The following is a 12038-nucleotide window of genomic DNA, read 5'->3' as shown; positions in this document are numbered from 1 at the left end:
CAGACAGAGACACAGAGACAGAGAGACAGAGACAGACACAGAGAGACAGAGAGGGGGACAGAGAGATGGACAGAGAGAGACAGAGGAGAGAGGCAGACAGACAGATATAGACAGAGACACAGACAGAGACAGACAGACACAGGCAGAGAGACAGAGAGAGACACAGAGACAGAGAGATAGACAGAGGCAGAGACAGATATAGAGACAGAGAGAGAGGCAGAGAGAGACAAAGACAGATAGAGAGACAGACACAGAGAGAGGCAGAGAGACAGAGACAGACAGACACACAGATGATAGAGGTAGAGACAGATAGACAGACAGATACAGAGACAGACAGAGATAGAAAGAGGCAGACAGAGACAGAGGAGAGAGTGGGGCATATGGAATTGAAGGTGTTGGTAGAAGTGACAAGGACAGAGACAAAGACAGACAGAGAGACAGAGAGGCAGACAGAGACAGATTGAGACAGACACAGAGAGACAGAGACAGAGAGATACACAGAGACAGAGAAGAGAGACGGACAGAGACACAGAGAGAGACAGAAAGAGACAGAGACAAAGAAGAGAGAGAGAAAGAGAGACAGATAGACTGTGTGTGTCCCAGACAACTGGGGGAAACCTCAGGCTCCTGGAAACCCTGTCATTGGGAATTAGAAGTGCTTTGGAAAGACCTATTGCAAGACTGAATACTTTTAAAATTCATAATTTTGTGGTGATCACTTTTCCAGTGTCCTTTTATAGTAATGGCAAAAATTGTATTTTTTATTCTAGATGTCTAATTACGTGGTGAAAGCACAGGCAAGCTGATTGGTGAAGTAGACACAGTCTCCCACTCCATTGTTTTATGAAGAGACCGAGCCTGGTCCTTTCTTTTCCTTAAACAGACTAAAAGGCAACACACTGATCTAGATCACAGGGTATCTATGAACTGTGACCAAAGACACTCACTCTGAAGCTGACAGTCATAGTCTTTCCCTGGACCATCAAGCGTTTCTGCAAGCATGACTCCTAACTGCAGTCACTAGGTCCAGGCGAGGCTACAGCAGTGACTGAAGGCTCCTGGCCAGGGCGTAGCCTCCTGCACAAGTCATAGTCTCTAATTCCTGTCAGGATTGTCCTGCTGGGCAGTTTTCAGTCAAGCTTGCAGAAGGCAACAAGCATGTGAATTAAGTGATACCACCAGGGAGACGGGCTGGCACCACTTGCATGACATTGCTAAGTTCATCCAAAGGAATGCTGGTGTATTTCAGCAACGTCTGCACGGTGGCACATTACTTGTGTGCCAGGAGAGAAAGATGTGAGGTTTGCCTGGAAACGCTTTAAGAGGGGGTGTACAGGTTTTCCATTCTTTTGGAGGCAATTGTGAACAGAACTGTGTTACTGATTTATAATTTCCATGTAGAAATGATCCTGACTTATATATCAGTCATCTCCCACTCTTTAAAAATTCGGTTTAGGCTTGGATTTTAAAAACGTAAGCTGCATGATATCCTCATCAAGGAGGATATATAGACTGCAGTTAAAAAGATGGGCGTGCCACACACTACTAAGAAAATTGATTTTAAAGTACTGAAAACTTAACGATTAGGGAAGTTACTTAAGTAGTGACATAGGTTCTATAACAAAAGTTATGTCAACATTTGCAAAATCGATAGAATTGTAAGAATACACTCGCTGCATATTGCATGTCCTAGTTGTGCATCCCAGGAGACTGCCTGGTAAACTAGGTTTCATAAAGGAACAAACGCCCTGCCTAGGAAAACAGATTAGGTGACAAAATCTGTTGACAGTTTGGTTCCTGAGCTTTCATTCACAGAATTCCTCTCAGAAGGCGAAAACAATGTACACCAGGGTTCCCAGATTTCTGCAGTGCATGAAGCACTTAGAATCATGCGTCTTCTTAGATACCTAGACCAGGGCAAGTGTTCACACTCCAGGTTGGCAAAGAAATGGCTTCATCCAAGAAAATGTAACACGCTCTCATGCTGAAACGGAACCACCCCGGGCACAGGAGCCATGGTGCCGGCCCGGCCTTGACTGCTCACTCACACTCACGGGGCCTCTCTGCCTTGACTGCAGGAGAAGCCCTACAAGTGCCCCGAGTGCAGCAAGGCCTTCAGCCAGAAGCGCGGCCTGGACGAGCACAAGCGGACACACACCGGAGAAAAGCCTTTTCAGTGCGACGTGAGTCAGCTTCTCTTTTCTTCCCCAAGGGGGAGGTGGAGGGGTGGGGGCGGGCTGGGTGTGGTGGTGTTACAATGCTGATCTCTATATCGTGATGTCTTGTGTTGTTTACATCTTGGTGGCATAATCCACATGGTTGTTAACGTTACTCATCTGGTTATTAATGTCAGTCATCGAGTCTACTGGTAACAGCTAAACTGATTTGCTTTACGCTGTGTTTGCACCTGTGTTAACAGAACTGCGTACTTTCAGGATAGCAGCGCATGATGGCTCAAGGCACCATCAGTGTCTGCCGAAGGCTTTGACAGATCAGTCAGTGACAGTTAAAGCTGGAAATTTAGCGCGTCAGGTGTTTGCTTTGTACAAGGCGAGCGGTTTTGAAACTCTTGTTAAAATAACACTCTGCTAGGGGTTTACATTCCCTGCTGTGGCATTTCAGTTGAAATTATCTGAGTTTAATCCATTTAGGAAAAAGAATGGTTTCTTGAGCAACAATGTCACCTTCTCCTGTGTGTGACAGAGAGCTGACCCAGGTATGAGCAAAAGCACTTGGACGCTTATTTCTGACCCCAAAATAGCAAAAAGTGTACTGAACTGTGTGCCACTGCGGAAGGGTGGGTGACCCCCGTGTTGAGGGAAACGTGAGCACGCAGCCCCACTGGCAGGCCCCGAGGGGTGACCAGTCTGTGTGAAAGTAGACTCCCTCACACAGCATGTCTTCCTTGCCCTCCCATGATAATCTGGTGGTCAGGGTAAGGAGCCGCCTACTCCCTGTGGGCCCTCTCATAACAACACCTACATCAACAGTGACCTGCTTTTAGAAAATGACCTGAAGACAAGTACTGGGAATTGGAGGTACAAACCCAGCCTGGTCATCGCCACTGGTGTCCTTCATGGGTGCTATGCCCCGCATGGCACTCGCTGTCACACTAGCAGGGCTACTTTGGCTACTTGATGGGACAGCTGCCCTAACGTGTCGGGAGGGAGAGGCGATCTCCTGTGGTTGTCTCCCACCGTCCCACTCAGTGTCTGGCTGACTTTACGCTGCTTCCCAATGTCCTCAGAACCAGAGTGTGCTAAGCACGCTGTTGTCAACCTACTAATGTCACATTTACAGCCTATGTGGGTTCGAGAAGCCAGTTGAACAGCTCCTACGTGTCTGTCAACCGCAGCCCTCGGGAGACAGTGGACTTGCTGTTCCAAATGTCTCCCCGTCAATAGCTTGCACGTTCCTTACTTCAGAAGGAAGTGAGGCAGGAGCAGCCTCACCGTGTCTTGTCACACCCTGTCTCCAAGGTATGTGTTCTCCTGGCTAGCCTGTCAAGGAGGTTTTTAATTGAGTTGAAGTTCACATGAAATGAATCATTTTCAAGCAAACGATTCATTTGCATTTGGTACATTGACTGTGGTGCATTCAGCACCTATATCTAGTTCCAGAGCATTTTCCTCACTGCAGAGTAAAAGTCCCTCCCGTTAACTGCATTTTCTCCAGCCTGGCACACATGCCCTGCCTACATTTCTGTAGCTTGGCCTCTCCTGGGTATTGCATGTAAATCATGGCCCATGCGGCATGTGACCTTCTGTACTGACTTCTTTCACTTAGGATGCTCTTAAGGCCCATCCATGTGGTAGCGGGTGTCCTTTCCATCCCTGAATGATGCCTCCCATTGACTCTGTAGACCAATACTGGTCAGTGCAGTCACCTGTTCACAATTGGGTTGTTTCTACCTTAGGAGTTATTGTGACTATGAGGTGAGGAATATATGTATGCATGTATTTGAATATCTGGTTTCAACTGTTGTGTCAAAGGGCGATGCTATTTGACTGCGTCACTGCCATAATGTTTGCCACAGTAAAGCTACTGCTTAATGCTCCCACCCGCAAAGAACAGGGATTCCAATTTCCAGGTTGGAAATTGCAGGTACATGCCCTGAAATCTAGGGTAGATTTCTTCAACTCCTCTTTTCTACAAGGACTCTGCCATCTCCAAATAACCCAAAACACAGGTTCTATTATTATCTTCACTTAAAAATCAAGAAACCAAAGCACAGAGCTGAAGACGCTGCTTTTCTCCTAATAATGGTTAACAATTATTTTCCCTTCACAGTTATATTCATCTTAGGGAATGTGAAATGGTATCACATTTCAGTTTTGATTTATATTTTCCAAAGGAGTAATGAAATTCATAATCTTAACATGTTCCTGCTTCTTGGCCAGTTGGTATCATCTATGGAGAAGTACATACTCAAGTCCTTTTAGAATGTGTTTGTCTTTTCATTCACTGTAAAGTCCTGTTTAATTGGAGTACTAGATATTTACCAGATTTAAAACTTGAAACTTATCTCTCATTTTGTAGATTTCACTTTCTTGATACCCTTTTTCAGTGTGAGTTAAAATGTATATTTAAAATTAAGGTAACGATTCATTATCAGTTTTTTACTCTTGAATATATTAGCTATAGGTTTTTTTTCCCACGAATGATCTTTATTGTATTCAGGTTCCCTTGCTACTTAACAAATTTAACAAGACTATGTTGGGTGTTTTTCACATAATTTTTACTGCATTTTCTAGGTGACCTTAGTTTTTCCCCTTCTGTTTTTTTGTATCAATGTGGTTATTACATTAATTTTCTTTGAGTTGTCATTTGGTCACTTGGAAAATGGCAATTGATATTTCTGGATGTGGCTTGTCTGGGTTTAGTTTTACATTCATGTTTATAAGGGATATTGGTTTGTAGTTCCCTCTCCTTGCTGAGCTTTGTTACTATTACGGTTGGCCTTACAGTACTTTTTGGCAGAGTTTGAGAAGGATTAATGTTAATTCTTCTATCGGTGTTCATCACTGGACTTTTCTTAGCTGGGATATTTTTAATTTGATTTGATCTGTTATGTGTGTTGGAGTTTTTCCTCTTAAATTAGTTTTAATAATGATTTGTGTGTTTCTGGGACTTTGCCCTTTCAAATAGGTGATCTAATTTGCTGGCCTCCAAATTGTTCATACTATCTCCTTCTAACCCTTTTTACCTCTGTGGTGTCAACAGTAAAGTGCCGCTGTGACTTTGTCCTTGTAAATACAGTGCATGTGCATCTCTGTGCTAACTTCTCACAGCCTATAGGACAAAGACTCACCTTTCCACTTAAATGACCAAAAAATAGTTCAAGTTTCCTGAAAAAGTGAGGCTGGTCCCTATCTTCGCTCCACATGGTTAGCGTCATATACACTATTCCTTCTAACTACAAACTCCTCTTCACCTCCTGTCCTACTTGTAGAATAGATATAGCTACAGATCTGTCAGTTCTTCAAGATTTTCCTCAAATGCCTTTCCACTGATCAACCCTCCCCTCACTCCTTCGACTTTCCTTTCTTCATAGTTCCTGCTCCATGCCATGCCTTACCTGCAAGTTATAAGTATCTTTGGCTACTACCATATGGTGATAATCTCCAGATCTCTCTGTAGCCTACTTCAACTTTCTCCAAGGACCCTGCCACCTCCACATTAATTCAAAACAGGTTCTATTATCTCCACACAAATATCAGGAAACCAGGGCCAAAACAGATGGGAGACACCTTTTTCCTCCCAAGCCACAACTGATAGCACCATCTAGTTGAATTTATCTTGCAGGTTAGACTGTGATCCACTGTTCTCATGTGTTCGCTCAGATTTCAGCTTCTGTGAAGAAATTTAGGTCCACAGAGTCTGAGTAAGTTTTAAACGAACACCTCTGAGGGCTGGTGTTCGAAGCCATGCGGTTGCCTCTCAGTGCCAGTGATTCCTGACCTCTTTGCTGCTATTTATTTCAAGCCTGTTGCCTCCTTCATTTACAGCTCTTACTCTCACACCTTTCATCTCATCCAGTAGCCAGTCTGATTGGCTCTCCATTTAAAATTAGTTGAGAATCTGAATATTCCTCACACCATCCTAGTCTTCTGGAATAATCGAACAGTGGCTTCATTGAGTCCTCTCCTTTTATCTGTGATCCTGAATTTACTACGCAGATTGATCTTTCCAGAACCCAAGTCAGACTGTGTGAGGGCATGTGTAAGCACAATTTCTTGTTTAAATCTTACCGTGGTCGGAAGTCGCCACGTGACCTACACGGCCACCTGCCAGCTCTCTGGCCACAAAGTGACCCTGCTGTTCTCAGATGCGCTACTCAAGATCTCATAATTGGCTGATTCTCCTCCCTGCTCACCCGTCTTTTCCTCAGGTAGCTTTAGGGCTTGCTTCTGTGTTTTACTTCTCTGCTTAACCCTCTTAGCCCCCATAGACATCATGGCACTAAGACCCACTTGAAATGCCACCCGCTTTAAATTGTTTATCAGCTGTTCTATAGCCTATGACGACAGTTTTTTCTTTATTGTCCACTGCTCTATCTCCAGGCCTAGAAAAATGTCTGGGGTAGCAGACATGTACTGTAGAATGAGCACATTACATACCTTTACAATCACGGTCCTACTTGTCTAGACCAGAGTGGAGTACCACTGCTGGCGCGTACTCCAGTGTCTGTAGCCTACTGACTAAATTTGTTTAGTTTCGATCTCCGTTTAGTATCTTTTGATTACTTGCCACTGATTGCAGAATATACTCCCGGTTTCTGATTATGATTAGTGGGAGGTCTGTGATTGGAGTCTAGCCCCCAGTGGTAACTCCACCTTCAGGTTATTTCTGCAATGCCAGCCAGTCTGGGGCCTTGGGAGCTTAGCCTCGCAGGCCTTGTTCCCACGCCTCGGTGCCTTTGACCCTCCCTGTGCCTGGACTGTCCTTCCAGGGCCGGTGAGCCCCAGGGTCCAAGCTGAGTGGACTGCACCCTCCTGTCTGCCTCCCTCAGTGCTGTGTTGGAGTCACAGGTCCTTCTCTTAGGGCTGAACACACCCAGGGCGGGGCCTTGGACCTGAAGTACCTTTCTGTGATAAACCCTTGAAGTTATCTGCATACAATTCTAGTATCTCCAGGTAGTTTTGCTGAAGAAGTCCTGTAACAGTTTACATCCAGCCTGGAGTATTTTCCATGTGAATGATGCTAAATCGGAGTAGCCTGAGGGACTCCCTAAGAACCATAGTTGGAAAGACAGAAAAGCATTCCTGCTGCCCTCCAGCATCTCTCCTGCTCTCCCGTATTCTAAAAAAGGCCTAGGAATGTTCTCCTATTAGACTGATTTACACAGACCATCCATTCTGCTGCATTTAGGTTCATGAAAACAGCTTTTCAGGCCTAGGGAGGTAGTTCCCAGCTGCCCCTTAGCTACCAAGTGGCAGCTACGTGATCCTGTACCCCCACTCGGCCCTCACCAGTGACGCGGCGTCTGGCCCGCTGCCTGCCCCCCGCCCGGGCCGCAGCTGCTGGTGTCCCAGCGCCCAGGCCCTGGCTTTGCCCTTGTTCTCCCTCACCACACACTGCGACGCTGAACCACCTGAGAACATCCTCTCACCGCGGAGGGGTTTTATTTCTCAGAAATGGTGTCAGCTGGGCAAATGGAAAATGATGGCTTGTCTGAATTTCCTTTGGGAGAGCGAGGTCCACCTGAACCCACACTGGCGGGGTTTAAAAATCCTGGGAGCCTGCTGGAGACCCAGGGGGTACACAAGGGTGTCACCACACTACTGCTCCTCCACCGCCTGCTCCAACGTTTGTGGCGACCACAGAGCAACTAGGAATCCCGCACGCTAGTGACGCCGTTGGGCCCGAGCCTGCTCTCCACCGCGCAGTGGAGTTAGGGAGCCGGATGCCACGTCTCCTGCCTCACATTCAGGCAGAGTATAGGCGTTTCGTGTCTGATGGAATTTCACGAGAAAGACTCGGAAAGACAGTCAGGCTGTGAAAGAGGCGCGCAGGAAGAGCTCTCTGAGGACGTCGCTCTAAGCAGGAAAGGCGAGGTGTCCGCCATGGAGAAAAGCATAGTGCCGGCTCAGGGGACAGTGTGAACGGGTATGTGGGGTGGGAAAGGCGTCGGGTCTCAGGAAAGTGAACGGCGGGTGGAGGAGGGGAGGGAGAGACGAAGCAAAGTAAGATGGGAGGGATAGTGGGGAGAGTTGAACAGCATGTATGCAATCTACTGTTGCCCTTCTGTTCCTCAGACTAGATTTTTAAAGATTGAGTTAATGGTTACATGCAGGATAAATATTGTAAAGGTTACTATGAGGAGGACGTTGTGTAATGCCTTGAGGAATGAGTAGGCAGAATGAGGCAGGAAGACAGACTCTTAAGAGCTGGGTAGTCTGCCATGAGGCTGTGTGTGCAGAAGCATGAGGACGAACATGGAGACACCTCAGTGACCACCTGACTGTTTCACATCGTGCGAGGTGAGGCTTGGTACTTTGTCTCTGTCTCTATGCAAAATACAGGCAGCTGTCCCAGGCGCTATGATGGTGAAACACTTGAGTATTCCAAACACCTTGGTGCGATCCCTACGGAGCTACCTTAGAAGCTGGCTGTGGGAGCCTGGGCTTTGGTTTCTCCAGTGAGGAACTACGCATCGTAGGCAGCAACTCAAATGCTCACTGGGGTATGCAAAGGACAGATTACAGTGTAGATTTCCGTTTGGTGTAGCTTCAGAAGCTGGGACCATGGTGGTCACTGATTTGCCTGTGGAGCCCTGACCTACTTGGCCCGTGTCTGCTGGCCGGGTGACGCCAAGGGGACACAGGGAGGCTGATGGTCCTGAATCAGCCGTTTCATGGTTGGGCCTGCAATTAGGTGTCGGTGTTGCTTAACCTGTTAACTGTTTTTATGGGAAATAATTCTGTACACGATGCTCACAGTCTCCAACAGCACTCAGCAGGCTCAAGAAAGCAGCCCAGGAAGAACCCGCACCCACATCCCCCAGACACACCAAAACCTACGTCAATAGCAGCCTGCAGAGCTGCCCAGAAATGGGGGCAAAGTGGACTTCCACAGCAAAGGTCAGGACAGCACCCAGGCTGACGGGAGACAAAGAGGCGCTCAGCGGGCTAGTAGGGCAGTGGGGGCAAAGCGAGAGCTCTGAGGGCCAGAACTTTCTCCTGAGGGGGTTATGCCCACGCCCCAACCCTTCTGACCAGCGCAGTGAGGATGAGCCCCGGGAGCCCTGGCGGGTGGTGAGAGAGAGCAGCACTGAAGCTGACAGTACTGTAGGCGCAGAAGCAGGTGGACACCGCTGCCGGCGGCCTCTGGCCCCCGTGCTCAGCCAGCACTGGGGGCCAGCACTGTCCTACCCCCCTCCACACTGCAGCCTCGCAGGCGCCCCCTGAAGTGAGCTCCACCTGCCTTGGCAGAAGTCAGCTGAGAGCCAGGTGACAGCAAGTGAGGGGGGGTTCATTCACCCCACGCAGACAAGCAGGCTCTGTCCACCCGCACGAGGTGGGCCACATCCCCGTAGTCCCGCCGCGCCATGATTTAGTAAGTAACAACCATTCTGTTTGTGGAACTGGCTGTAAGATCCAACGAATTCTATCTCTCATCTACTGTGTTAACTTAATATTTTTAGTTACTGGACTGTTGAGTGCATGTTGAGCCTGGCTGCCGTGTGTACATGTGCTGTGATGTAAACTTGTTACCATCCTTACTAAATTGAGGCTATCTAAGAAACACTTGCACGAAGGGGCAAGACCTTTTTCTTCACAAATGGGGCTAAAGGAGAGGATTGCTGGAGACGCGAGTCTTCTGCCACCGACGCCCTCAGGAGACGTATCCACCACAGGCCACCCACAGGCATGTTGTTCAAGAGCTTGAACATGAAATTGTCACGGTCCAGGTGAGGCTTATGTGTCCACAGGCTGCTACTTTAGGGGCTGCTCATGACGTGGGTGGGGGTGCAGAGGGGTACACATCAAATGTCCCTGACTCTGGCGCGCTATCACCAGTTTGCTTTACCCTTCGGTTTGAGTGTTGCGTTTACATTTACGTCAAGAGCAAACTTGTTACTCCCAGCAGCACGGCCTTGATAGCAGGACTCTGCCTGCTGGGGCTGTGTGTGGTAAAGTGTTGTCGCCCAGGTGTCTCAGGGTCACACTGGGTTCTCTGGGTCTCTTCCAGGTTTGTGACTTGGCTTTCAGCCTGAAGAAAATGCTGATCCGACACAAGATGACTCACAACCCTAACCGCCCGCTGGCAGAATGCCAGTTTTGCCACAAGAAGTTTACGAGGAACGACTACCTCAAAGTGCACATGGACAACATCCACGGTGAGGCCGACAGCTAGTGCTGCCGCCGGGGAGCAAAGCCGCCGGAGGGCTCCTGAGCCCAAACCCAGACGTCCTCCGGATCAGCATAGCAGGAACCGGCCAGCAAGTGGGTGGCCTCACAGTTCTTGCTCTCTTGCCTTCGTTTAAAGCCTGTAGTTGCATATGCAAGGAAAGAAAACCCGCTTTTCCCAGAAATTACTGCAAACTGGCGGGAAAAAGGCAACTGGTGGCTTCACAGACACCACCTGTGCTGTGTTCTGCAGGAGTAGAAGCAGGGACCACAGTCCGCCACCCTCCTCAGTCGTGTCCCTGCCATGAGGTTAGGGACGCTCTCCCCGAGGCCTCCTGTTTCTAGTTCCCCTGCGTGTGCATCTGTGGCCAGGGTAAAACTGAGGGCCGGGGATTTCAAAGCCTTAAGGATAAAACATGGCATTTTGTTAAACTGGCCCAAACCTAAAGTTGAGCTTTTTGATGGTTCCCTACAACGGGTCACTTTCAAATAAGCAGCTCTTTGTAAACTAAAACATCTTTTGAAACGTTGCTCTTTTTGAGAGTTCTTAGGAAAGATGATTCCCTCTACCTGTTCAGATAGACATCCAATGCCCTGAAATACTTTTACAGGGTCTACGCAGGGTCTATGCATGGATTATCATCAAGCTGATCCTCCCGAGTTTATACTGCTCATCTTTAGAAACCAGCAACACACACACCCCAGCTCAGAACTGCAGCAGAGAAAGCCAGTGTGTGCTGACTGCACAGGACTTAAGGGGAGCCTACTCTTCACCCTCCCCTCCCACGCACTTGATAGTCAAACAGGACTTAGGGAGCAGTAGTGTTTTTTTTTGCAAAAATGTTCCAGAATCTCTGCATCAGTGATCCTGAAACATTTTTGAACTGCCCTCAGTCATCTTACATCATTACAAATCTAGAAGGACAAATAGAAACCTGGCAATTACTATGATTGAAATTATCGCTGATGTTTAAAGGGAGTTAAAACCAGCAGCATGATTTCCTCCTCTAGGTTAAATGCTTTGCATCAGCATACAATGAACACCCTGTTTTGGGAGAAGGTACAATAAAAGGTTAATAGTGAGGTCGAAATAATTGAGATGAGAACAAAATTAAGATCCGACCATCAGATGTTCTGCCTGGTGCCCAGACAAGAGAGACCGTGTATGCTTTTAAGGAACTTATTTGATTCTAATGAATGGAAAGGAAAATGTGCTCTGAAAATAGTGCTTTAAAGTCAAGACTATTGTATGCTCCATTCCAATTTGTACAAGTACTACACTGAAACTCAACAGAGGTAACTTTAAAAAATACAAATCCCCAGATTATAATTTAGGTAAGATCTAACTATAGTTATGTTGCATTTTGCATCTCAAATCACTGTGTTTTATATAAAGATTTTGATCTTGTTTCTATTGTTTGTTTTAACAGTACATTGCTAGATCCTAAAGTGCTTTAACATAAAAGGACAGCTGTAAAATTTAGTAGTGTGGATTATTGAAACAATTTCTATTCATCTGTCTGGAGCTGGTTTCCTTTGCTAGGCGGTGCTTCGTATCTCCATCATGTAAAATTTGACAGAGAGCCAAATGCCAATTTGGTGGAGTGTGAGACTCACAATGACAGGGTTGCTGGGGAAACTGCCACTGGAACTATTGGTGCCAGGCCCCGGGGGAAGAGTGGTGAG

At 47.2% G+C, this 12038-nt stretch overlaps 1 protein-coding gene across 1 annotated transcript in view; it reads left to right on the top strand.

The window, feature by feature from the left end:
* PRDM5 (PR domain containing 5) overlaps positions 1 to 10359 on the top strand; it is a 136339-nt gene extending 125980 nt beyond the window's left edge. The window contains exons 14-15 of the mRNA XM_004686487.1: positions 2079 to 2183; positions 10195 to 10359. Of these exons, the coding sequence (XP_004686544.1) occupies positions 2079 to 2183; positions 10195 to 10359 (270 nt within the window). The remainder of the gene's footprint in view (positions 1 to 2078; positions 2184 to 10194) is intronic.
* Positions 10360 to 12038: the final 1679 nt, after the last annotated feature.

Source organism: Condylura cristata, unplaced genomic scaffold, assembly GCF_000260355.1.
Source record: "Condylura cristata isolate star-nosed mole 26May11 unplaced genomic scaffold, ConCri1.0 scaffold00021, whole genome shotgun sequence".
Classification (NCBI taxonomy): domain Eukaryota; kingdom Metazoa; phylum Chordata; class Mammalia; order Eulipotyphla; family Talpidae; genus Condylura; species Condylura cristata.
This window is presented reverse-complemented; position numbering and strand designations above follow the sequence as displayed.